Source organism: Ochotona princeps, chromosome 2, assembly GCF_030435755.1.
Source record: "Ochotona princeps isolate mOchPri1 chromosome 2, mOchPri1.hap1, whole genome shotgun sequence".
Classification (NCBI taxonomy): Eukaryota; Metazoa; Chordata; class Mammalia; order Lagomorpha; family Ochotonidae; genus Ochotona; species Ochotona princeps.
Window position 1 is genome coordinate 97,769,992 of NC_080833.1, and position 27,822 is coordinate 97,797,813.

Genomic DNA, 27,822 nt, shown 5'->3' on the forward strand with positions numbered 1-27,822 from the left:
ATTCTGGTGCAGGATTTGGCAGGTTTAGCCATTGAGTAACATTGTTCCAGGCCCTGGCCTATGTTTCTATTATACTAAGAAAGTCACAAATTGAGAGTCACAATATTTTCTACCAAGATTTATTAAGATCTTTGTAAAGAATTGAGTATTAAAAAATGGCAATATTAGATAATTTGGGATTTACAGAAATTTCGCTTTTTTTCAATTAGAGTTAAATATAGACATCTTTGTATAAACTCTGCTAAATCCTTTACTTTTTTAAAAAACAGCATTGTGCTTTTATGAAGTCACACTGACTTAATATTAATACTTTCAAATAGTCTACACAGATTTCATTCCCTTCAAGTTTGATTTGGAAATATCCAGCACTGACTGAAGTAAATGAAGCAGTGAGACTTGGACCAGAGGATGGCAAACACTTATGTCACTGCATCTGATGGGTACTGTCTTGCTGAACAAGTACAGTACTATGGTATGTAACCAAAAAATGACAGTAAATTAATCAATGCTACTTTTTCTTTTTTTTTTTTTTTAAAGATTTATTCATTTTATTACAGTCAGATATACAGAGAGGAGGAGAGACAGAGAGGAAGATCTTCCATCCGATGATTCACTCCCCAAGTGAGCCGCAACGGGCCGATGCGCGCCGATCCGATGCCGGGAACCTGGAACCTCTTCCGGGTCTCCCACGCGGGTGCAGTGTCCCAATGCATTGGGCCGTCCTCAACTGCTTTCCCAGGCCACAAGCAGGGAGCTGGATGGGAAGTGGAGCTGCCGGGATTAGAACCGGCGCCCATATGGGATCCCGGGGCTTTCAAGGCGAGGACTTTAGCCGCTAGGCCACGCCGCCGGGCCCAATCAATGCTACTTTTTTGTGTCTGGAAATCATGGTTAATCATAAAGATTAAATAAAAGTAAACAAAACACAGAAAATTATTTTGTACAAAAAATAATTTAAAAAATCAGTAATACTAAAATATCGTAAGATACAGTCAGATATTAAGAAAAATACATACAAAAATAAGAAAAAAATACAAAAATTTTAAAATGCTTTCAATTTTCAAAACAGGATTAGCATGCAAATTTGAAGTTACTTTTAGGGATTAACTGAAGCTTTGTTTTTATACAGTTTAGTATAGTTTGCAGTAGCGATTCAAGATACTTCAAATTTTTGTTTTCGTGTAAGATTCTTACATAAAGAAGGTGATAGAAAAAGAGAATGAAGGAAACAATAGAGTTTTTATTGAAAGAGTTAGACTATAATATAAATTTAATCTTGCATACTGTTTTCTTATAGTTTGAACTCTTGATTTCCATGCCAGTGGAATATCAGTCATTTTGTTCTGGGGCAAAAAAAATTGCGGTCTTGACCATCACCCCAAATTTTCCCCTTTTCTTTTTGAATATAACTACATTGTTTAACTAATTACTTTTCTTTTTCTGCTGGACTGTCATTTCTACTGCACTTGTGATTCTGCTGAATGCTGTTAAGATTGCAAATGATTTATGTGAATTAATAAAAATTATGCTGTTTACCTAGAGATAGAATTTTTGGTTTAAGCATAGTCAAATCACCTAAAAGTTTAGTAGGAAAAGTACATTCCAAACTTTGGGAAATACTAATTGCTTCTTAAGGAGAGGGTTTGGATTGGCATGTAAGGTATTGGCAACCACTGTCCTTTCTGCCAGCTCTTCAGAGACCACTGTGTTTCTCTGAGATGGCAGCATTTATCACAAAATGGTGACCCAGTGTCCTGTCTGCCTGTGATTTCGCTGGATAGCCCCTACGATGTGGTAGACATGTTGAATGAATGGTTGGGTGCAACACTTAAGATTTGAAAGCGATTATGAAATCTTGGCTTTTTACCTTTGTTCTTTTTTTGTTGTTGTTGTCAACTCCAGATATTTGGCCAGAGCAAATCAATTATCAGTTTTACAACCCTGATTTCCAAGAATCACCTTATTGTCAGTATTCTACAACTCAGTTGCCTCCAGCTTTTCAGCCTCAGTCTTTACAAAGTCATTTCAACACTTGTAGCTTGGATCCACAGTGCAATGGTGAGGGACAATGTGCACTTGGTTTCTATGAATCAAACAAGTCCACTTACATGACTGCTCATGATGCTGAAGACGGATACCTTGGAATAAAAAGGTCTAGATCAACTTATTCTTCCTTGCGAATTAGGAGACCAGAAGAGCTTTGTGTCGTTTGTGGAGATAAAGCATCAGGATATCATTATAACGCACTTACTTGTGAAGGTTGCAAAGGTAAGGATGAAGTTAAAATCAAATGAAATCTTGGTGTTCACCAAAGCTATGGGATTTCTGGCACTTCAGAGTTCTCTTCCTTTATACAGCCTGCCAAATTTAACCAAGGAGAGCCATAATGGTCAAAGGGATTAATCTGTGATTTCAGAGGCATGAAAATGTAAAATTTAGATTGTTTTCTTTTAGTTTTTGCTGAGGGCTTTCACATTTAAACATAAAATTTTATGTTATGTAATAGAGGTTTCCACATTTATAGGTAAATATGATGGAATGGAAAATGATGTTTCGAAAAGACCTGAGTAATAGCTATTACATATTTTATGTGATTGATAAAACTCACACATTTGAAGGGAATTTGCATTATAGGGCTTCTAAGATTCTACCTTTTAAATGTTTTTTTTAAAGCAAATAGAAAGTCTGATTGTGAAGTATCATGGAAAATGCTTGCTTCAAAGAATAAATCAGTCTCTTTTGAAGTTCTGAAAATTTAAAATACTCTGGGTTTTGTTTTAATTCACAAATGCAAGGTTGTACAGGACCTGGACATGATTAGAACCAATATAGTTATTAGGTAAAGGTGTTCAGGGTGAGGTGCAGGGTGAAGTTGTGCTATAAGAATCTTACAACTCACCCCTGCCAAAGAAGAACCAAAATGAATATCCACAAAAAAGTGGCCAAATGAAGGCCACAGGATATGAGGCAACATCCCTGTAAAATAGAATAAATGGGTGAACATCTCCTTACTATTGAATTGCAGGGGCTTTTCTATGAGAACTAGGTTAGAGAATGAGGAATAGAGCTTGAATCTTACACTGAGGCTTTTACTCCCTTTGTTGACTGTAAATCATGAATCCCGTACTGTCAAGTGTCTGTAGGAAAAGAGATGATGAACTTTAAATATGGCATTGGCTGAGTTATCAATGTCACAGTTTAGAATGGAAGGAGAGGGTGATAGGGATTATCGCAGAGTGCAGGATCTGAAGGAGGAGTGGGAAAATAAACTGTGCTTGGACTGACAAGCAAAAAAGAGAAGTGGAGCCTTCTTTTTCCTGCCAACCATTGTTTTAGACCAAACAAGCTAGCAGCACTTTCTTCTCTGGGGAAATGAACAGATGAATATGGTTGGAAGAATATTTATTCCTTTGTGGATTGAGGTGGAAACATGAGCTGAAGTGATGCTTTTCTTATGATGCTATTTACTTTGTCACAAATACTTTGTTTTTTGTTTGTTTGTTTTTATTTATTTATTATTTTTGATTCATTAATTACATCGTATTATGTGACACAGTTTCATAGGTACCTATGTCACAAATACTTTGTAAGAAGTTTCATGGGAACATGATAGTTTGTAAAATCTAATCTAAAAATATTTTTAGATGACATATTACAGTCAAGGCAAAATTGAGTTGTCTTTAGGGTAGATGGAGCTATGTATTTTAAGTTGCGGATGGGATATTAAAAGGAAGAAACTTTGAATAGAAAATGTCGACTGCTAAAGGGCTAAGACAATCATCCAGGCAAATGTCTATTAAACCAAACCTTCTCACTGAGGGGAAAGTCATATTGCTGAATTAACTTTGTTAACTTGACCATTTAATTCTACTGTGTAAGTACATACTAATGAAAATTTGAGGTTACTAAAAATATCATGGTAAAAGTTTTCAAAATTTGTTAATAGGTTTCTTCCGACGCAGCATCACCAAAAATGCAGTATACAGTTGCAAAAATGGTGGCAACTGTGAAATGGACATGTACATGCGTAGAAAATGTCAAGAGTGCAGACTGAGAAAGTGTAAGGCAGTAGGAATGCTGGCAGAATGTAAGTGTCATGGTCTTTGTTTTGCTGTTTGACAGGGGCTGAACTCTTTTTCACTTTTTTTGAGAACTTCAGACATTCCTCAAGTTAACATTTTGAACATTTACATATTTATTTGGATGGAAGCAATTACTCCTCCAGTTATTCAATTATAGTGGCCTATTATCAACTTAGTAATTATTTCCATAAACCCTGCTCTATTGCACATTGTCCTAGTTTGGAAGTTAATCACATTTTTCCTCTAACTTGGAAAATTAAACCTGAAGTTTTGTATTACATCTAAAGAGAGGAAAATTTTAACGTCTTCCAAAAGCCAACATGATACCGAGGAATGTAGAGCGTGCTAACAATTCACACACAGAAAAAAAGCATTACTGGGATACTTTTGAGTCTCCTGACAAGAAGCATGAACTGTGAATCCTATTATTACTTGCTCTAAAAACCTGTCCTTTTCCCACATTCATGCTGACTTCATGCTGACATGGCTCATTTCTTTAAAGGGTCTGCAGGAGCAATTTCTCTACCCAAAGAACTTATCCCCACCCCCTTTTTTTTTTTTTTTTAAAAAAAAGATTCATTTATTTTTATTGGAGAGTCAGATATAGAGAGAGGTGGAGAGACTGAGAGGAACATCTTCTGTCCACTGATTGACTCCCCAAGTGACTGCAATGGCCGGAACTGAGTCGCTCCAAAACTAGGAACCAGGAACTTCTCCCATGTGGGTGCAGGGTCCCAAGGTCTTAGGCCATCCTAACCTGCTTTCCCAGGCCACAGCAGGGAGCTGGATGGGAAGTGGGGCTGCCGGGACACAAACTGGTTCCCATGTGGGATCCTGGCATGTACAAGGCAAGGACTTTAGCCACTAGGCTACTGCACCAGGCCTAGAACTTATTCTTGTAAATTAGAAATAATGGAAGCTCTTTGCTATACTTTCCTCCTTTTTCTGTGTAAGATTTTACTAATTGGGCTTGGCAGCGTGGCCTAGTGGCTAAGGTCCTCGCCTTGATCCCATGTGGCCGCTGGTTCTAATCCCGGCAGCTCCACTTCCTCTCTCTGTCTCTCCTCCTCTCAGTGTATCTGACTTTGTAATAAAAATGGAATAAATCTTTAAACAAACAAAGAAAAAAAAGATTTTACTAATTAATTTTTCCCTCTGTCCATAACTCTCATCTCTACCATCCTCTTTCGCTTTAGGTACTTTCCTTTCTTACAGTGAAACTTCAAAAAAATCTCTTTCTAAAATATCTTTTAAATAAATCTTCCCATAATCAGTCCCCTCCAATTCTATTGATTCCTTTTCTTTACACTGTTTTTGCATTTGTTTATTCAGTTCAAATATTTCATTACTTACTTGGAATGTTTTGTTTTTAAAGAGATTTATTTTATTTTTATTGAAAGTCAGATATATACAGAGAGGAGGAGAGAGAGAGAGGAAGATCTTCCGTCCAATGATTCACTCCCCAATTGGCTGCAACAGTCAGAGCTGAGCCAATCCAAAGGCAGGAGCCAGGAACCTCTTCTGGGTCTCCCACACGAGTGCAGGGTCCCAAGGCTTTGGGCTGTCCTCAACTGCTCTCCCAGGCCACAAGCAGGGAGCTTGATGGAAAGCGGGACTGCAGGAATTAGAATAGGCGCCCATATGGGATCCCAGTATGTGCAAGGTGAGGACTTTAGTCGCTAGGCTACCACGCTGTCCTACGTGGAATGTTTTAAATGGCTTCATATTATGCTATGTTTTCACTTCCTAATAAAATGATGAAATTATTTAGAAATGGGGCTGGCTCTTTTTTTTTTAATCAACTCCTGATGTAGTACTTTCTTTTTTAATAGAATACACATGTTTTAAATATTCTTTAAAATTACAAATGGCACTTGGCACAGATCCTAGTGGCATTTTCCTTTTATTAAAAAAATGATTTATTTACTTATTTAAAAGAATTACAGAGGAGGGGCCTAGCATGATAGCTTAGCGGCTAAGGTCCTCGCCCTGTATGCACCAAAATCCCATATGGGCACCGGTTCTAATCCCAGTGGGAGCCTGCACCCACATGGGAGACCCGGAAGAGGCTCCTGGCTCCATATTCGCTCAGATCAGCCATTGTGGTCACTTGGGGAGTGAACAGAGGGAATATCTTCTTCTTTGTCTCTTCTCTGTATCTTTCTAATAAAAAAACAAATCTTTAAAAAATTACAAATGTAATGAAAGATAAATATTAATCATTAAGTGTCTTTAGTAGTAGTAGTTTTATAGTAGCTGCTCCTATTCACGTAGAGGTGTCAGTTGAAGACATAACAGTTTTATGAACAAAAGGCAATAAGCCAACAATAAAAAAATGTTTACTTTATAAAACAAGCATTACCCTGCACTATCTGGTGCACACAGGAGTCAAGTTAAGGGTTACCTCAGGTGAGTTCCTGGGAGTCTCCCCAGTTGGTTTTCTGGACTCAAAGCTAGCATGGGGAAAATCACAGGATGTGTGGTCCAGTCTTGGAGAGTATATATCAGGTTGGGCCTCCTGAGTTGCTGATGCCTGTGCAGTAGACAGCATGCCCAGATGCACACAGGGGATATTACAGCCAGCTCATCTAGGTCAACAGAGGGTGTTGAATCCCTCATCAGAGGATGGAAAGCAGAACAGTTTGGACAACTCTCCTGGCCATCCTTTGCAACATGTTCCTGGGTCCATGAATGCACACTGAGGTGGTGAGCCAGTAGACTTTGGAAAGATTGCCCTGCTCCGGTGCAATGAAGCCAATGATGTCTCAGAACTATCAAAACCACTGAAGTAACATCTTTGGAACATTCTTCCTCATAGCAGGGATTCTAAGACATCAAATGAGTGTCCACCATTCCCAGGTGCTGATGTAGTTTGACAGCAAGGGGTGGACCCCTTTCCCCTCTCCCACCCCACCCCACCAGACCAGGAGAATAAAAGGAAAAGAACTGAAACATTTATCTCACCCACCTTTCTCCACACCTCAACTCTTCCAACCCTATTTGGGGACCCACATGGGTATGCATCCCTCTCTACTATGTAAGCAATATTAAAAATAAAATAAAAAAGAAAATGTTATTTAAAAACAAACATTTCCATTTTTTATTTATAAAGAAAAATGACTTAGCTCATTTAAACAATTACAGGATATGCTCTTACCTTTACAAAAATCAGAGATAAAAGTGTCAAACTTCTATATGATTGGCATTTTATATTGCATATAAGATATAATTGATATGGAAAGTCCTGTAAACCAAAGTCTAAGTTTGTAATTAGAAGAAAAAGATGTTTTTTGTGTTTTTAGAATTTTTAATGATGTTTTAAATACATTGAATTAAGCTTCACAGAAAAAAGTGTTAGCGAAATTAAAAATCACAAGTTTCTTCATAAATATGTAAATGCTTTCTTCCTATATATGTTGTTTCATAAATGAGATTATTCTTCTGTATATGTAATTTACATCTTTGTTATACCCAAATTCTGTTTTTTATATTCCCTGTGTCCTTTTCTTCCTCCCCATCTCTAACTCCCACCCTCCCTTCCTTTCCCTTTCCTCCTTCTCTCCTTCACCTTTTTTTTGATAAAAGTAATTTTTAATTTATGTTTAGGATGACTTTATACTTTTAAGTACGCAAAATAGTTATGGAAATAAAAGAAGAAAATAATGTAGAAACTGTAATTGCCTTGTACACATTTGATTCAAAGAAGGCTTCTTTGTAAAAAAGACAAGCCCATGATCATATGTACATGCAAGACAATTTTATGAAATCCAAACTAGTGTTTGTCATGCTCAAAGCAGTTAATATGACTTTTATATCACAGGCTTGCTTACAGAAATCCAATGTAAATCAAAGAGACTTCGAAAGAACTTTAAGCAGAAGAACTGCTTTTACTCTAACATCAAAGTGGAAGAGGAAGGGGAAGACAACAGACTTGTATCGTCCACCACAAGATCTGGCAAAGTAGCAAGACTTTTCATAAAAGTTGTTTAATCAGTATATGTCACAGATTTCCTCACATGTGTTCTTTTCCTTTTAGATTATTATTATTGTTTTATGATACAGTTCCGTAGGCTCTGGGATTTTCCATCCCCCCTCCTCAAGTCCCCTCCTCCCTTATTGTTCTCCTCTCTAGTATTACAGTGGGTGGTCCTTCATGAACAGTCATAAGTCCATCATTCTGCTATTTTAGTGTCTCCTGACGTTGTAGGCATGGGTGATGTTGGGGAATCCAGCATCCTACTGTCAGGCTGTTTTCAGTTGTTCTCATGTGTTTTTGCAGGTTCAGGAGAGCATGGAACTAACTCAAGAGGAACATCAGCTTATTAATACCGTTGTGGTTGCTCATCAAAAATACATGGTTCCTTTAGAGGAAACAAAGAAATGCGTATGTGTTCAAAACTGGCAAGAAATGTTACATTATTATGTTAAGAAAGCAGAGTACAAATATAAGTTTAAAATTTCAATGGTTATTTGAAAGAAAAATGTGTTAATTTACTAAAAATTTGTTATATGTATGAATCTATGAACTAATATATTATTTAATCATATATATATATTTTTGTGTGTGTGTGTGGGTCAGCTGCAGCAATATGCAAATCCTGAATTGAACTTTTGGCAACTCTCAGAGACAGCAATGCTACACATGCATGGATTAATAGATTTTACCAAGGCTCTCCCAGGTAATAATTACCTTTGGAAAAAAATTAAAACAATACTTAAATTTTAAAAAGTTCCTTCTTTTTTTTTTTAAAAAAGATTTATTCATTTTATTACAGCCAGATATACAGAGAGGAGGAGAGACAGAGAGGAAGATCTTCCGTCCGATGATTCACTCCCCAAGTGAGCCGCAACGGGCCAGTGCACACCGATCCAAAGCGGGGAACCAGGAACCTCTTCCAGGTCTCCCACGCGGGTGCAGGGTCTCAAATGCATTGGGCCGTCCTCAACTGCTCTCCCAGGCCACAAGCAGGGAGCTGGATGGGAAGTGGAGCTGCCGGGATTAGAACCGGTGCCCATATGGGATCCCGGGGCGTTCAAGGCGAGGACTTTAGCCGCTAGGCCACGCCACGCCGGGCCCAAAAAGTTCCTTCTTTTAACAGAAGCAAACATTTTAGGAAGTAAAAACTTCTTCTATCAAAACTTCTTTTAACAGGAAAACCATGTTTATTTTGCCTGCATGAATTAATCAGCTTGGTGAAATCTAAATATTTAAAAATTTTATTCAAGTGCCTTCAATGACTTAGAGCTAAAGCAAACAATATGGTTTGCTTTATGGATTTTAGATATTTTTAATAATTTATTTTTTATTAATAAAAATGGATTTTTTTGTAGTTCATAAAAACAGTCCTAAGAATATATCGATAGTTTTCTCTCTCTCCTCTTCCTTTCTTTTTGATTTTTGTGATAGCATATTTTTACACTTAATCTTAGCCAAAAGGCCGAGAAACAATGTGATAGCATATTTTTAATTTGTTGTATACTGATAGGTTTAATGCTCTGCTAAATATTGAATTCAACAAGTAAAAAATAGAGAGACTACTGTTGAGCAAGAATCTCATTTCATTTCTTTGAAATGGCTGCTTTTTGATATTTATATAAAACATTGACATAAAGCAAATACTTTAAGGCTAAATTAACCATCTTTAACTGGCTATTGTCATTGCAAAAAAAAATCATCCAGTTTTGATGAAAGTGCTCCCAAAATTACGGTATGGAATCAAGAATTTTGCTCAGATTTATTTATTTTTTAATATATATTTTTTATTAATTGCATTGCATTATGTGACACAGTTTCATAGTCTCTGGGGATCCTCCAACCCCTCCCTGTACCCTCCCCCCATGGTGGATTCCTCCACCTTGTTGCTGTATTACATTTCAAATTCAGTCAAGATTCTTTCATTGCAAGAGTATACCAAGCATCGAGTCCAGCATCTTATTTTGTCCAGGTAAATTCAACAGTTTCTTTGGGAGACCATCTTTGGTCTGAAGGCAGAGCTGGCAGAATATCATCCCAATCAATTTAAAGCCACAACATAACATCAACGACAATTTACAACATTATGGAATTAATTGACATGGTATTGAGTAACCAATATGTTAAAAAAAAGTGCAAGTTCTTAACCATATCCTGTGACTACGTCATTGACATTTCAATTTTAGTTTATACACAGAACCGGCTGCTATACACCTTAAAATGGCTATAGGGTACTATTCAGCTGTCTCATGTCTATTTTCATTTTAGTATTTAGTAGTTTATAGTGTTGAAGCATAATTTTGCTGAACTTGGCAGATTTTAGGATAGTCTAAACTGGGTTATAACTCTAACAAGGCATATGTCAACAATTGAGGTGCAGAACAGTTTTAGGAAGGGTGTGCAGAGAAATCTTCAGTACCTTAGTGAGGAGTACCTAATCTTTGTGTCCTGTCTAGTAAGGTATGTGTGAGTCCAAGCTGACCATTTCCTGTCTGGTTCTAAGCTTTCCTTGTTGTTCTCTGCCTATCTATTCTAATTTGTGTGTGTGTGTGTTTGTGTGTGTGTGTGTGTTTGGGGGGCGGCCCTCTGGAGCGACCCTGATGGTTATTGCAAGAGAGGGTGGGGATCCAATATTGGAACTAAGTAAGGACCAGAGAAAGCTCCTCTCCCTAGTCCTGAAGGAAGTTTACTGTTCTGTTTCTGTGGATCACTCAGGGTTCCTGGCTGTTGTTCCGATGACCTTGGATCCTGTGAGGAAGGGTTTGGACTTCTTCCATCCCGTGTGGTAGATCCAAAAGAGGGTGGATGATCTCAGAGTTTTCGGCCTCCAAAGGCACTCCAGTTCCCCGTGGTCTCTTTGGCAGTTGGGATGTAGTCCTTGGTGCCTGTACTGATAGTCCTTGGAGAGGGTCCGGGAGTCTCCAGGGTTGGGATATAAGCCTCCTCCTGTCCACCTGCTCCACTCTGGGGTCCCCCCATGCTCTGTTCTTATGACCTCCCATTAAGAGGTTGTTGGGATCGCTCTTGATTCTCCCTGTATGTCTTTGTAGTTTTACTATTGGCTAATGCTGATTTGAATCTGTTGTCTATCAGTTACCTGTTATGTTCCTGATAGGTTATACTTCACGTCTTCCTCACACATTTTAAGGAGATGGAAGATTTCTCTGCTCTCCCGCCCCATTTCTGAGTAGCACAGGGTTTTGAAAGTATATTAGGTTTTACAATTTTTTGATGTAGATCATAAGCAGTCTGACTCACATTGATTGTTAGTTCATTGGTTACATCACAATATCTTATTGCATGAGATACAGGCTGTTTGGGGTTGAAATAATATTACAGGTTACAGGTACTGTTTTTCGGATTGACATCATTTCATGTTAAATTAAGGCAAACGTGTTATATGACCTTTTGGGATTGGCTCATTTCCCTTAGCATAATGGTTTCCAGTTGGGCCCATTTGGCTACAAAGGACTTCTTTTCTTTTCTTTTCTTTTCTTTTCTTTTCTTTTCTTTTCTTTTCTTTTCTTTTCTTTTCTTTTCTCTTTTCTTTTCTTTTCTTTTCTTTTCTTTTCTTTAATAACTGAGTAGTATTCCATGGAGTAAATGAACCATAGCTTTCTTATCCAGTCTTCTGCTGATGGGCATTTCGGTTGCTTCCACGTTTTGCAATGATTGATTCTACACATGTCCAATAGTTTCATTGGGAATCCATCTTTCGTCTGGATGCAGGGATGCATGTTCCATTATACTCCCATGTCTGTATATGATAAACCCTAGTACTCCATCAGATTTAAAGTTACATAACATAACTAATCTAAGGAAGCATTTAGTAGTCACACCGAAATAACTTAAAATGTTAAGTAATGTATCAATCAATTTGTTCATTGTCTTTCAGGATTTGAAAATCTGGCAAGCGAGGATCAGACTGCATTACAGACAGGGTCAAAAACTGAAGTGATGTTCCTTCATGCAGCTCAGCTGTACGGTCAGAAAGAATCAGACTCTGCAAGTAAAAAAGCCTTCCCTTTCAATTTCATGTTACCATTAACTTTAGCAGCAAATTATACAATGTTGAACTATATTTTTTAAATTTTCATTTTACTGGTTAATATAGAAACAAATACTTCATAAGAACTGCTTGTAAAAGCTTTTCCATTACAATAGTTGTTTTTTCTTTTAAAGAAAATTTACTATTACATAGTATCATAAAAAACCACAAATTATGTAAAATATAAACCGTAAGTGTGGCCACATTTAATAAAAATTACAAAGCTGCCATTTGTTAAGAATGTTTTCCATCCAAGAGCTGTGCTGAATTGTAAAGAGACTAAATTTACTGTCTTTACGAGAAAAATACATCATATATTTCCTTTTTTACTAGGTGCTATGAAAATATCAAGCTATCCAACACATGTACTGAATCTTCCCAATCAGAGCGATGTTAGAAGTGTTATTTATTCTACAGAAAAAAATTGCAATGAGGATTGTCCTTCTACTAGTTTAAGTGGTAATGCTACATGCAATATAAAATATTATGTTGGGTGGAAAAATTTGGTCAGGTATGCTTTTTCTTATAGTGTTTTGAGAAAATGCTCGGTACAATATGTTTGATTCTATGCATATTCTGAAGAAAATATGTTCTTACACTAATCTTTCTAGGTATTACTGGAGAATTTATCACCTCGTTGTTTCACTTCTATAGAAGAATGAGTGAACTTAATATAACTAGTACTGAATATGCTCTGCTTACAGCAACAATTGTTCTGTTTTCAGGTAAAAGCTGTATATTAGGAAAAGTCTGTATTAAATTTGGCAAAACGAGAAGCTTGTGGTTACGTTATTCATTACAGAAAAATGTACTACGTTTGTTTTATCACATTTTCCTTTTTTATAATACCACTTCTTTACACTTAAGAATATATTATAATTTCCTATAACTTAAAAAAAAAAACACCATGGGGTGGACATTTGGCTTGATGGTTAAGCTGTCCACATCCCAGATTGGAGTCCTTGATTTTGAATTTTGGCTCTGCTACTGATTCCAGTTTTTTGCCAATGCAGAGCCTGAGAGGCAGCAGATAACAGTAAGTAGCTGAACCTTACTTGAAAGACTGGATTGAGTTGCTGGCTCTGGCCCAGCTCTGCCTATTAGGAGGCATTTAGGGAGTTAATCACCACCTGGGAGCTCTGTCTGTTGTTTATTCTGTATCTTGAATAAACGTATGGATTTTTAAGAAAATGCCTTCCTGACCTCATGGCCATGTTCAAATTTCTTCAAGGACAATTTGTCCATATTTCTGTTTCCGATTCATCTATGCACTGACTCTATAGCCTATTGTCAGATTTTGCTCCCTATTCGCCACTCTACAGTAACCTGTCAGTATTTTCTGAATGTTGGTATGCTAATCCCAGTGATTAATTCTTAGTATTCATTTCACTTGATGCATTGGCTATTCTGACAGGGTAGATTACTTCTCTCTTAGTACACCTTCTTTTTGGTGTTAGCTGACCACCTCCTCCTTCTTGTGAATTTTGTTTCCATTTGATTTCCAGCACTCTATCCTCTCTTAATTTTCTCTTCCTCCTACTTCTCCTTCAGATTATGTTTATTAGAAAGGCAGAATTATAGAGACTGAGGAGGAGAGGCACAGAGGGTGGGGGCAGAGATCTTCCATTCACTGATTCACTCCCCAGATGGTTGCTATACTGTGAGCCAGGAGCTTCTACCAGGTCTTTTACATGGGTGACAGCACCCCAGAACTTGGGCCATCTTTGGCTACCTTCCCAGGTGCATTGGTGTGGAGCTGGGATGGAAGTGGAGTCGCCAATAAGGAATGTTGATGTTGCAGCTGGTGGTTTAACTCCCTGTGCCATAGAGCTGATTTCAATTTTCTTCTTTAGTAGCTTATTCTCTTGTGTTCTTTATTTATTTTGCCTTATCTCCTACAGTGATAATGTTAGATTGTCTTTAGGCCTAGTTCTCTTAGTTCTATACTTTCTTTCTTTGCAATTCTATCATGTATTATGGCTTTAAAGGCCATATACTTGCTAACCCCTTCCAAATTTATATACTAACCTGTAGTTTTCTCCAGAACCCCATTACATTGTCCACTCAAGATTTCTGTTTGGGGGTCCAGTGCGATAGCCTAGCAGCTAAAGTCCTTGCCTTGCATGCACCAGGATCCCATATGGGTGCAGGTTCTAATCCTGGTGGCCCTGATTCCCAACCAGCTCTCTGCTTGTGGTGTCGGAAAGTGGTCGAGGACAGCCCAAAGCTTTGGGACCCTGCACCCACGTGGGAGATCCAGAAGAGCTCCTGGCTCCTGGCTTCGGATTGGCTCAGCTCCAGTTGTTGTGGCCGTTTGGGGAGTGAATCATCGGATGGAAGATCCTCCTCTCTTTCTCTCCTCCCCTCCTCTCTGTATACCTGTCTTTCCAATAAAAAAAATTTTTTTTTTCCATTTGGATGTCTGTCTAGAAGGTGTTTTAAGTTTACTATGCTCAAAGCTGAATTATTATTTTTTCCCCAGCCATGTCCCACCTGCCTACGAGTCTTTTCCTCATCTTATGATTTCTCCATTGTTCAAGTTGTAAAATCCAAAAGCATCCTTAACTTCTTCCCCGTTTTATATCTCTATATCAGATATGCAACAAATACCGTTGGTTCTACCTGCAAAATCTATTCTGATTATGCACTTCAGTGGCTTCTTATTTTATGCATATTAAAGCCAAAAGTGTTTTTCCCCCCATCACTGGTTATTACTATCCCATTGGCTTTCAGTGTCTCAGACCCACTGCTTTTGACACAGATGTGCCTTGAAGGCTCCTGCCTAGAAAGCTCTTTCTTCAGGTAGTTACATGACCCCATCTTTTACCCCCTGTGTTATTTGTTAAATCAAATTTCTCACTGATTCATCTGTTAAAAATAGCTACTGCCCCTCCCCCTTCTCCTTAAATTCTTTCCATTCCCTGTTTTTCTTTTCTTTCCTTTTTTTTAAAAGCAATTCTTTACTTGTCACACTGTAATTTTGCTTTTGAAATGTGTGTCATTTTCCTCCCCATCTTCCCAGACCCAGAATAGAAGCTCAAGGAGGGGAGGAAATTTTGTCTGTTATATTTGTTCTGGTTTCTCCATCACAATGACATAAAGAATAAACTGTGAAGAAATTCTTGGTTAGCTCTTATATCTTACAGCTAGATACTGTTAACCTTCAGGAAATTATTCTGTTTAAGTTTCAACTATGATATAGTTGTTCTGTGAGGCGCTTTAAATAATTCATGGCAAATGGAATTAAAAGGTACTTTTACTTTGGTGAAAAAAATGATATCCATGAAGAGCTCTTTTATAATTCGCATTTCTATGAGCGTTTTGGACTCTTGTATTCTCAAATAATTACTGACCTTTCTTTCTTCTGTGACTTAATTTCTTATAGTTTGCTAATTCCCTAATAGTTTAACTGCCTTCATGAAGTATTATGAATATTAAATAACTTACATAGACACAAAGTACTTGGCACAATGTAACATGTATTAGTCATTTGTTAAATATTTGTACTTTTATGATTAAAATTGCATTTTAAATGAATTCATTCTTTTATCACTTAATATAAATTAAGATGAATATCATGATGTCTTTCAGATCGTCCATGCATTAAAAATAAGCAACTTGTGGAAAGTTTGCAAGAACCAGTTTTACAAATTTTGTACAAATATTCAAAAATTTATCACCCGGAAGACCTACAGCATTTTGCTCGCCTCACCGGGAAGCTCACAGAGCTGAGAACGCTGAATCACAACCACTCAGAGATACTTAGCAATTGGAAAACAAAGAATCCCAAATTGACTGCTTCCTTGTCTGAGAAATGGAATTTGTATTCATATTGTTGAAATTTTAGGATGTTGTGGTTTGTCTTAAACTTTGTAAGCTAAATTGTTAATCATCATAGAATTTTTTTTTTAAAAGCATGTATAGGATTGTTGGTACAATATGTCACCACAAAGCAGACATCGTTAGTGCCAGTTAAATTTGTGAATATAAGAATACCACTAGAGGTCCAGCTGGGATAATCTTCAAGACTGGATTAAAAAAAAAAAGCAATGGTTATTGTTTCTGCAGGGTTTCTTCAAAAGAAATCATGGTGTTCTCGCTGAAAGACACTTCATTGTTTTAATTTAGTGGAAACAATGAAATGTACACATTTATAGACAAGAAAAGGCTAGCTACTAGAAGCAGTTGAGCTAACACTTCAAGATGTGTTCTTGTTGCGGTACTTTACGAAGGATCAGAGGAGAGTAAAGCTTTATACAAGTTTCAGTGTCTTTTGAAAATAGAAAATTTTAAAGAAGATTTTAGAAGTTTAGATTAGGCAATTTGTAATGCAAATATGCTAAAGACATTAAGATAACCAATCATTAAAGTATTGTAACATACAATTGAAAAAGTTGGCATAAATGTTGATATTTTTCCATTTTTTAAAGAAGGGAATGTAACGCTTTTTAAACTTGAGCTCTTCACCCAAGTATTTAGCCTTTTGTTGGAATAGTGATACGTGAAAATAAATTTCTTGTGAAATACATGAAAGTGAGGCATTTTGTGGTGGTACTATTTTAAAAGGCTCAAGTACTCGGCCACCTTCCATTCTTGCCGGTTGCATCTTCAGCGCGGCGGGGGGCGGGGGGTCACTAGCAGGTACTTGAACAGGCACTCATACCACATGCCAGCCTTGAAGGCCGAAGCTTTACCCCGCCGGCCATAATGCCATCTGAAGGAGTCTTGACTTAATTTCGTTAAAATAGAGGGGACAAATTAATCATCTGTTCCAGACAAACAGATTTTTATCTTTATCAGAACTATTCTGATTTGATGAATTTATACAAAATAAAGTGGTTTTGACATCTCACACACAAAAAAATCTAAGTGAATATTCCAAATGGAACCCAGGACTTCGCATGATAATATATTTGTGACATCATCGAGACACCTTTCTCTTTGTACGTTTACTAAGAAACCCTTAAAGTCTATAGATTTCATTTCCTACACATCTTTCCCATTTGACAGTTTCTCCCCATCTCCAACTAACGGAGACCATTACAACTATTTCTCTCTTACATAAGCCTAAACTATCTTACTTGCCACCCTAGCCCTCATCCCTAACGCCTGGTTGCCGTCCTAAGTCTGTTCCCGAAACATGTAACACCATCTCTTGCCATTTTCCCTACTTGGACCTCCGGCACCCCCGCCTTGCTTGGTGGATTCACTGGACTAATAATCCCTCGGCTCCAGTGCCTTGGGCAGCATGTGTCCCTACGGACTGTGGGCCAACGTGCCTTTCATTTTTCCTCTCCACCGCTCGGAGCGGTCACACAAGTCTGAAGCATTTCCTGACACCCCAAGCCACGCTGAGCGCCATTTTTCCTACGGCCTCTTTAAATGCTCGCACAACCATGGGGCTGCTTGTCCGCACGTGTGTTTTTCGAAGACTGTGAACCCTCAGAGCACAGAAAAAGATCTTAGACTTTGCACTATATGATAGTTCCTGACGCCATTCATGGCATTTCTTGACGATAGCCTAAATTCAAAGAATCCCGACAAGAACTCAAAGGAGATCTCGCGAGACTAGGTTGCACGGGCGTGACCAGCTGGCACCAACGACCTTTATTTAGCCGTTAAACCGCCAACGGTCCAGTCCCAGCCTTCGGACCGCGCGGGGACGGGTTCTCCGCTCTTTGTGGGGTCCGGAGGCCAAAGTTCGGGGTTCTTTATGACGCCAACATAAGACAACAGTTGGTGTGGACACCGAGCCCTTAGTTTCTTCGCTCTGAGGTAAAAAAAACAAAACAAAAAACAAAACGCCGAATTCTTTCTGAAGCGGGTACCCCGGGTTGGGATGAGGCGGGGTGCGGATGAGGGGGGTGTCTCCCCCGGAGTTGTCACAGGACACAGAGGGCCAGGTCCGCCCGGGGCGATGGGGAGGCCGCTTCGTCCAGGGAGGGCAGCGGCGGCGGGGCGCGCTGGGGGGAAGGGAGCAGCAGGACGCGCGAGACCCGCGGGGGATTCCACGGGAGCCGGGTCGCCGAAATTTCTGGAAGCACCCAGGTAGACGAAATGAAGCTCGAAACCCGCCACGGGGATTCTAAGGGGGCGGGGTTGCCGAAATTTCTGGAAGCACTCAGGCATACCTACTTTTCTCGCCGTTTTATAAGTAAGTAACTGCGTGGTAATGGAACGGTGTGAAACACGCCCCTTTCCTCTTAGTTCGGTAGCTGCCGGAACGGCGGGAACCAGATGGAGAAGCAGAAGCCTTTTAAGTTGTTTGTCCCCCCAAGGCTAAGCAGCAGCCAAGTGTCGGCAGTGAAACCCCAGACCTTGGGAGGAGACTCCAGCTTCTACAAGGTAACCTTGATGTGCGAATCGTGGGCTGACTGTGCTTACCTTTAGGGAAACGAAGCGGAAGAATCTTTCTTTAATTTTTTTTTTTTTACTTTATTTTACCTTTTGGTAACTGCTTCATTCCCCCTTCCCTCCGCCTCCGCCTAGTAGTAAATGTGGTACTGTTTACCCCAAAAAATGTTGAATAGCATAGCTTTGAATAATGGGTGTTATTGTGTGTACTCAGTATTTGTTTAAAAAAATTACTGTCTCTGAACAAAGGTACACGTAATGGGACTTCTGTATAGTTCAATTCTCTTAAATGATCTGGTGTAATTTGTAAGACATACAATGCAATAGCAAAATGTAAATTGGGAGAAAATTAGGGAATCTCTTCAGATAAAGTAAAACTTATTTGGCTATGTGTCTACATAGGGATAATAATTAGTGTGCAGTGTCTGCTTTAGATTTTCATCTGAGCTTCCTGGTGGACAGGGTAAAGAGGATAACTATAGTTGAGTTCTCATTGAAAAGGAGGAATTGCACCAAACTTCTCAGATGAAAGAAAACTTTTCTTCTGAACTAATTAAAATTTCTTACGTGGTACTTTATATTGGAAGTGGATTGATACAGTAAATATTTAATTTCAGCTGCTTTAAAAAATTTCTTAGGGCTTTAGCTAAGTGTTTAAATGCTATTCATTTAAGACAGTTCTCGGTTCTTTTGAGGGAAAGGTCCTAATAAAATTGAAGACTGGCAATAGTTCATACTTTTAATTAGAATTACTAATATTCTCAAACATGTATTAAGGACTTAGAGTAATTTATAGTTTAATTTCATTTTATAGGTGAAAGTACCTGCTTAAAATATTTTTGATTCACTTGTGAAGAAAAAGTGTTTGATATTTTAAGCACTATTATGTGTTTTAAAGTTTCTGTAATTTAAACACTTTAGGCCAAACTGTACTACTTATGTGTATAAGTAATATCAGAATGCATGGAAAAGTACATTTAAGAACTTGTTTGTCTTTCTAGAGTTTCAACAAATGTATTGAAGATGATTTTAGTTTTCCATTTGCGATGACTAATCTCTCCAAAAATGGGGAAAACATTGATTCAGGTAGGACATTGAAAAAGTAGTGAATCTGCTTGGGTAAGTGTTTTAGATAGACATTGTTATTGAAAGTGCAACATAAATATATTGATATCTTTCACAGTAAAGCTGGTATGATACTTAATATAAAAATAAAAAGTTGGAATATTTATTATCAGTTATGTTTTGTCTTGCAGATCCTGCCATACAAAAAGTTAACTTTTTGCCACTGCTTGAACAGGTCAGTTAATCAGGGTGTATATAAATATAATTTGTTTAGGTATCAAGTTACTTATTTGAAGAAGCAAAAACTCTTAATAGTTGTTGGATTGCTGATCTCAGTATGTTTAATTGACATTGTTTGGAAGCTGTCATTAATAGGAAGCATTTATTTTTCAGGTTGATAATTCTAACAGTTGTCACTATCAAGAAGGACTAAAAGACTCTGATTTTGAGGTCAGATTTTCGTTTAAATTAAATTTCATGGAATTGGAGTATATTATTTGAGTATATCGTTATTTTAAAGTTTCAAAAGAACTAGTATTTGGGTAATGCTTTAGAATTTTTTTTTTTTTAAGATTTTTGTTTTAAATTTGCTGAAACATTAGGGTTCCTTGTTTTTTTGGATTGTAAAAACATCTAGTTCTTTGGGGGAATTTCAGTTTTAAATCATAGAAATCAAGAATAAAATGAGGGAGATGGATAAATATGTGAGAATATGACTGAGATTTAAGCCAGTATTTTACAAAGTAATCTTTTAATTCATAAATGAAATCAGTTGTTTAGCTGGCTTATTACGTAAAGAATTTGTAAGACATGATTTGCTTGTTGCTGTCACTATAGTGCCACAAAAGTTAAAATTATGTAACTTATTTATGTATTTTGATAATAAAGAACTATCAGCATTCGAAAATCCATATGATGCAAAGAAATACTATGGCATTTATAAAATAATGTGGATAACAGGAAATGCAAATAAAACCTCAGTCTTGATGAAAAGTATTATCTGTATTCACTATTACTTTTCTTGTTACATTATTAAATTCTCATACTTTAGTTGATGTAATCAAAATGTTTCAGGACTAATATTAGGATTTGTAAATTTCTCTTTTTAGAAAATTTGTTTTTGCATGAAAGAATCATAGAGAAACAGAAATCTTAGATCTACTGGTTTACTTCCCAAATGTCTGAAATGACCAGAACTGGGCAATTCTAAATTCAGGAGCCATGAGCTTCTTCTGGATATCCCGTATGGGTGCAGTGGCCCAAGGATTGGCCATCTTTCACTGGTTTCCCAGGGAACCATCGGAAATGGAGGGACTGAGAGTAGGACTGGAGCCCATATTTGGGATTTCAGTGCTACTTGTGGAGGATGATCCTTGGCATGCCACCTCTGCCCCTGTTGACTTCTTAAGCACAGTTGAAACCATTTAATTTTATTAATTCAAGTGACCAGTAATTACATAGCTAACAGTGCCCTGGTAATTCTAAAGAGTCGATGAAGCTTTCAGTGTCCTACTGTGTAAGTGGAGATCTGAATTCAACTGTTAGTGTATGGGTATTTTCAAGAGATAGCTGTAATGGTTATATTAAAATGATCTTATTGCTGGCATGGTGGCTCAGCATGCTAAAACCTGCAATGCTGGCATCCCACATAGGCTTCAGGTCCAGTCCTGGATGTTCCACTTCGGATTCAGTTCCCTGGTTTTGTTTTGGGAGGCCCATGGAGAATGGCCTACGTCTTCTGCGAGAGCTCTGGAAAGAAGCTGCTTTAGATCAGACCAGCCCTGGCTGTTGAGGCCGTTTGGGGAGTGAACCAGCAAATGGAAGATCTTTCCGTCCGTCTTACCCTCTCTCCTCCCTTCCCTCCTTCCTTTTCTTTTCTCCCTCTCTTTCTGTTTGTAAATCTGCCTCCCAGATAAAAAACCCAAATCTCAACAAAATTATATTTGAACAGTGTTTTAAAATCTATTTTGATAGAATTCAGAGCCAATGAGCAGACTGTATTCAAAACTCTATAAGGAAGCTGAGAAAATAAAAAAGTGGAAAATGAATATAGAATCTGAACTGAAACAGAAAGAAAATAAGCTGCAAGAAAATAGAAAAATAATTGAAGCACAGCGAAAAGCCATTCAGGAACTACAGGTACAATGAACTTTTGAAATATACATCTTATCAGTACTGAATAATAGAATAATATTTCAGGATAAACTGGGTATCTGATGGGAATTTTAAGGATAGTATTTGAAGTTTCATTGATACTAGTTACATTTCAACTTTAGGAATGAGTGAAGGACAAATTATATTATTTTTAAATATTAAATATATAGCATTTATTTAACTCTTCTGAAATGGTTTGATACTTTCAGAACACCATTGCTCTTTTTTTCTCATCAGTTTTCATGTTAATATGATATTAATGCAAAGAGAACAGATTCAATGTAGTACATAAATACAAGCAGCAGATGATTACCCAGGAACTTGGGTCCCTGGCACCCACATGGAAGACACAACTAATGTCTCAGGCTTCTGACTGTTAGTCAAACCCTCGCTGCTGCAGGCAGAGTTGGAAGAGTGAAGTAGCAGATGAAAGATTTCTCTGTCTTCATCTCTTTCTGTCACTCTTTTAAATAAATCTTACAAAGTTTAATCAAAATAATTTGGGAAACAGCAATTTAGTGATTTAAAGACTTGAGTGTATTATAAAGAGTTAATTTTTATTCTTATTAATTATTGTTTGATGTATTACTACATTAAAATATGATGCTTGTGCCTGAAACTGACTTTAATGTTTGGGAAAAGTGAGAGAAAATGTTGAGGAAATACATTATTTGGCTAGGACAACATAAAACATTACTTCAAAATATTTAGAGATGATAATATTGCATTAAAATATTTGTTGAATATTCTTTGAAGATGGTTAAGCAGACTTTATTTTAGTTTGGTGATTGCAAGACCCATATCCGTGTGCTGTGGGAAATCCATGTGCTGTGACCAAAAATGTTATTTTGTGTATAAAGAAAATAATTTTCACAGACCATTGTAGTGTGTTAGCAGAGAAATACTGTTTAATGATTACTTTCAGCTTATTTTACTAATCAAGGAAAATTGTGTTTTGTGAATTAGTTTGAAAATGAGAAAATAAGCCTGAAATTAGAAGAAGAGATTCAAGAAAATAAAGATTTAATAAAAGAGTAAGTCATAAATTTAATTTATTCTCTCCAAATTTATTTCTGGTTCCAAATTTTTAAAATAATTTTCAAAACTTTATTTAGCATTTTCTGTGTGTTTGTAAAATATTAATTTACAAGTAGAATTCTGTCCCGTTCTACATTTTTATATTTGATTAACTGTGGTCATTAGTAACTTCTCACTTTTTAAAATGGAAGGCATTTGGAAGAACTACCATTTGATATAAAAAAAAAAAAGGTTGTCTAATTATCCTGGGTCTACAAGTGTTTGTGTATACCAGGGGTCTTCCAAAAGTTTCTGGAAATACAAATTATAAAAATTTATTCATGTATTTCAAATTTTTTCTTTGCACCAAAAATCATTTTATTTTTCCATTAGCTTTTTGAAATACCTTTGTTTTATTTACCTTTCTGTTTCACTGTTGCCTTAGGTATAGCATTTGTAAATTAGACTCAATCTCAGTCTCAAATTCTTGTTTTTACCAATGTAACAATTCATTTCTGTAGAATAATGCTGTTGTATCTTTCAGTAACTTCAACAAGATAGCCTAAGGTTGGAGGTAATCTTCACTTTTTTTTTTTAAAGATTTATTTATTTTTATTACAAAGTCAGATATGCAGAGAGGAGAGCCAGAGAGGAAGATCTTCCATCCAATGATTCACTCCCCAAGTGACCACAACGGCCAGTGCTGTGCTGATCCAAAGCCAGGAACCAGGAACCTCTTCCAGGTCTCCCACACGGGTGCAGGATCCCAAAGCTTTGGGCCAACCTCGACTGCTTTCCCAGGCCACAAGCAGGGAGCTGGATGGGAAGTGAAGCTGCCGGGATTAGAACTGGCACCCATATGGGATCCTGGCACATTCAGGGCGAGGACTTTAGCTACTAAGCCACGCCACCAGGCCCAATCTTCACATTTTTATATCCTAGTTGGAAATTTACCTTATTTTATGCTTGATGGTTAGACATGTAGAATATTCCTTTGATAATTAATAAATGAAATATCAGCTTTATTTTCTTGTTTTTTTTTCCCCTTAGGTGTATCTTGAGCTGTTTATTGAAAGATTGTTGATAAAAATTTGGGTAGAAATTAAGATAAGGAGTTGTCATATTTACTTCTAAAGGAATGCAGTTACTAAATAATCTTTGCTAATAGGATTGTCAGCTTTCCTTCATGTAATCATTTATGTTTGGTATCTGCTATGCAAAATATATATATTTTGAAGTTTTTGAACAATTTAGAAACTATAGCATGTTTCATAACTTTTATATATGATTTTACTTTAATGTCAGGTTATACTTAAGTAATTCTTTTCTTTGTTTTAGAAATAATGCTACAAGAAATTTATGTAATCTGCTCAAGGAAACATGTGGTAGATCTGCAGAAAAGACAAAGAAATGTAAATATCTTTCCCTTTGTATGTGATTTTATTGTTTTAGTGTTGGAGTGGAGAGGGGAGAACCTATCCACCTTATGGAACCAGTTTGGATTTGATCAAGTTAGGTGCCTCAGATCATTTGTTTATATGACGTAATTAAATTCTTGTGTCTTTGAATCCTCAAAATGTTTTTGAAAGATGTTGTATTTCAAAAGGTATTACTTTGAAAATCCTCATTTTAGTTAAAGTGAAACCTAAAACTAATTTTCTGTCTTGGTTAAACCAAGAATAGATTACATAGCCATGTTCATGACAGGAAGTACTGATCATGGACTCTGCTGAAGGAACAGTACTTAAGAACAGTAGAGCAACATTTATGTCCAGTAAAGGAGTCTCAAACTTCTCCTAAAGGAAAATTCTTTTTTTTTTTTTTTTAAGATTTATTTATTTTTATTACAAAGTCAGATATACAGAGAGGAGGAGAGGCAGAGAGGAAGATCTTCCATCCAATGATTCACTCCCCAAGTGAGCGCAATGGCCGGTGCTGCGCTGATCCAAAGCCAGGAACCAGGAACCTCTTCCAGGTCTCCCACGCGGGTGCAGGGTCCCAAAACTTTGGACCATCCTCGACTGCTCTCCCAGGCCACAAGCAGGGAGCTGGATGGGAAGTGGAGCTGCCGGGATTAGAACCGGTGCCCATATGGGATCCTGGCGTGTTCAAGGCGAGGACTTCAGTCGCTAGGCCACGCCACCAGGCCCAAGGAAAATTCTTTTAAAAAGTTCTGAAATGTTGTGGTGTGTATTTGAAAGAGCAGTTGTTTTAATTTGCTGCATATTTAGGTGTTTAATTATAAAGTAAGATTTTTTTCCTTTTTGACGAAATGTGACTATTATTAAATATTAGTCTTTATCCTTTCCTTTAATTTGACACTATCTTTGCATTGTTTTTGCAAAAGCCTGCTTGGAAGTGCTGTCTACCTGCTTTTCCAGGATAGTTTCTATTTTTTAGTTAAAAATGTTATCATATTTGTATTTACTGCTTAACAGCTTGGATTCAAGAAGTAGGCTCTGGTCAAATTCAGATTTTCAGCTCCTACCTGCTTTGAATAATTTGGATAAATTATGCAATCTCTGCAATTCTGATTATTATTAAATAAAATGCTTATTAGTGTTTATGATAATTTAGTTAATAAATACTGAATTCTTAGAAAGTATGAAGTGTTTAATAAATGTTATCTATTATTGTTTTTTATAGTAATAATAAAGATGTACTATTTCTAGGTTTTTATTCTTGGTTTCTGCCTGTAGTATTTGGTTTTTGGAAATATATGTATGTCTTCCAGAACACACTGTATTACTGTCAGCTCCTTTATTAATTCTGTTCACTTGACTTCTAAAGTGAGCTTTCTGTTTGGATGTAGAAAGTGGAGAGAAGTACACAGATGGGGTGGTGTGCTTTTGATAGAATTTTAGAAGTTCATGTGCTGAAAGTGTGGTTCTCAATTGGTGATGTAAGGCTGTGGAATCTTCAAAGGGTAGGACTTTGTGGTAGGTAATTAGATCATGGGTACCTTTCTTGGAAGAGATTACTCTCTCTTTTTTTAATTTTTTTTTTTAAAGATTTTTTTGTTTTTGGAAAGAGATTTACAGAGAGGACAGAGAGAAAGGTCTTCCATCTGCTGGTTCACTCCCCAAGTGGGAGTAACTGCCAGAGATGAGCCAAATCAAAATCAGGAGCCAGGAGCTTCTTCCAGGTCTCCCATAAAGGTGCAGGGTCCCAAGGCTTTGGGCCGTCCTCTACTGCTTTCCCAGGCTACAATCAGGGAGCTGGAAGGAGGGAAGTGGAGCAGTTGGGATATGAACTGGTGCCCATATGGGATCCTGGTGCATGTGAAGTGAGGACTTTAGCACAGAGCTGAAGAGATTACTCTTGTAGGAGCAAGTCAATTATTTAAATAATGAGTTGTTAGAAAAATATGAAATTCTTGCAGTTTTATCCTTTTACTTCTTGTCTGGTCACCTGGCTCACCCTCACATCCATAATGACATTTGCTATATTGAGGGATAGATAGAAGACCTTCACTGGAGATGAGCAGATGCTGGCACAGGCTCCCCTGCAGTTCCAAAACTGTGGGCTAAATAATAAACCTCTGTTCTGTATAAAACACCCACTCTCAGGTATTTCATCTTAGCAACACAAAATAGAGGAATTCCTTGGAGTGGGAGGATAGTACATTGAATCTGTCATGGAAAATAACCTGGGCTAGAGAATCAAGGCTGCTTTTTTTCCCCTGTATCTAGTTTTTGTTTCTACAAGTTAGTGATGAGATGGTTGGGAGGCTTGAAGACTCTTTTAAACAATTTTGTGATTTCTTACATGAGCTGAAGTTCGGATTTACTTATGTTTTGTTCTTTGTGTTTTGTATTATATGGGTTTGAAAGATTGTGCTTACCATTATAATACAGAGTAGTTTAATTGCCCTAAAGCTCCTTTGTGTTGTGACTGTTCCTGCCTTTTTATTTCAAATCCTTGCCTTCAGTCTCTGCCAGTCTTTTATCTTTTTATTGCTTCCAGCGTTTGGCCCTTTCCAGAATGTTGTTGCAATTGGAATCACACAGTTTGTAACTGTTTTAGATTGGTTTGTTGCACTTAGCAGTATTATTAAGGTTCTTCTTAGAGGCTTACTTTTTTTTTTTTTACATTTTTTTAAAAGATTTATTTATTTTTATTACAAAGTCAGATATACAGAGAGGAGGAGAGGCAGAGAGGAAGATCTTCCATCCGATGATTCACTCCCAAGTGACCACAATGGCCGGTGCTGAGTCGATCCGAAGCCGGGAACCAGGAACCTCTTCCAGGTCTCCCACACATGGGTGCAAGGTCCCAAAGCTTTGGGCCGTCCTCAACTGCTTTCCCAGGCCACAAGCAGGGAGCTGGATGGGAAGTGGAGCTGCCGGGATTAGAACTGGCGCCCATATGGGATCCTGGCGCGTTCAAGGCGAGGACTTCAGTCACTAGGCTATGCCGCCGGGCCCAAAGGCTTACTTATTTTTGAAGCTGAATAGTGGAGTATTTGTGTGGACTGCTATTTACACATCAAACTACTGATGGACATTTTAGTACTTCTGAGTTTTGAAAATTATGGATGGGGCTGCTACAGAAGTACTTCAGAAAACTTTTTGAAAATACATATTACCTTTCTATTTATTTTCCCTGAACTTTTGATATAGTCTTGTAAAGGCATCCATGTATAAGTTTTTGTGTGAAGATGAATTTTATACTGCTTTGACTAAATACTAAAAAATGTGACTGCTTGATCACCTTGTAAGAATAAGTTTAGCTGTGTAAGAAATTGTTGATTGTCTTCCAAAATGACTACCATTTTGCATTTCCACTTAAGTGAAAGTTTTTCTTGCTCTGTACCCTTATAAGCATCTTGTGTTGTTGATATTCTGACTTTTAGCTATTCTGCAAGGTATATAATGGTATCTAATTGTTTTAATCTATTTCTCTGATGACATATGATGGAGAACATTTCTTTTTTAAAGATTGATTTTATTTGAAAGAGTTAGAGGGAGAGCCAGAGTGATGTATTGAACTTCCATTCATGGGTTCACTTCCCAAATGGCTGTAATGGTTGGTGCTGGACCAGACTGAAGCCAGGATCCTGGAACTTTATCCTTGTCTCCCACATGGGTGTCAGGGACCCAAGCACCTGGGCCATCTTCCACTGTTTT

At 37.4% G+C, this 27,822-nt stretch overlaps 2 protein-coding genes across 7 annotated transcripts in view; both read left to right on the forward strand.

Annotated features, from left to right (window-relative positions):
• Positions 1 to 408: 408 nt before the first annotated feature.
• Positions 409 to 15,942, forward strand: LOC101524229 (bile acid receptor-like). Its single transcript, XM_058655247.1, has 10 exons — positions 409 to 472; positions 1,903 to 2,268; positions 3,947 to 4,087; positions 7,903 to 8,045; positions 8,362 to 8,466; positions 8,662 to 8,761; positions 11,951 to 12,125; positions 12,456 to 12,562; positions 12,715 to 12,828; positions 15,695 to 15,942. The coding sequence occupies exons 1-10, from the start codon at positions 409 to 411 to the stop codon at positions 15,940 to 15,942; spliced, it is 1,563 nt and encodes a 520-aa protein (XP_058511230.1).
• A 2,355-nt stretch (positions 15,943 to 18,297) lies between these two features.
• The window catches only part of SYCP1 (synaptonemal complex protein 1), a 94,226-nt gene continuing 84,701 nt past the window's right edge, over positions 18,298 to 27,822 (forward strand). Inside the window, exons 1-7 of one of the 6 annotated variants that reach the window (XM_036494674.2) lie at positions 18,298 to 18,448; positions 19,459 to 19,543; positions 19,714 to 19,757; positions 19,916 to 19,972; positions 21,497 to 21,661; positions 22,643 to 22,710; positions 24,032 to 24,105. In XM_036494674.2, the coding sequence (XP_036350567.2) occupies positions 18,341 to 18,448; positions 19,459 to 19,543; positions 19,714 to 19,757; positions 19,916 to 19,972; positions 21,497 to 21,661; positions 22,643 to 22,710; positions 24,032 to 24,105 (601 nt within the window). In that variant the 5' untranslated portion in view covers positions 18,298 to 18,340. The remainder of the gene's footprint in view (positions 18,449 to 19,458; positions 19,544 to 19,713; positions 19,758 to 19,915; positions 19,973 to 21,496; positions 21,662 to 22,642; positions 22,711 to 24,031; positions 24,106 to 27,822) is intronic. The other 5 variants (XM_004581883.4, XM_058660094.1, XM_036494672.2 and 2 more) reach the window with 5 other exon arrangements.

Excerpts from the sequence above, each read along its gene's own strand:
- LOC101524229 (XM_058655247.1), top strand. The coding sequence starts at position 409 with ATGGCAAACACTTATGTCACTGCATCTGATGGGTACTGTCTTGCTGAA. Across the intron at positions 8,467-8,661 it reads TAGAGGAAACAAAGAAATGC|CTGCAGCAATATGCAAATCC; the intron begins GTATGTGTTCAA and ends TGTGTGGGTCAG. Across the intron at positions 12,829-15,694 it reads AACAATTGTTCTGTTTTCAG|ATCGTCCATGCATTAAAAAT; the intron begins GTAAAAGCTGTA and ends GATGTCTTTCAG.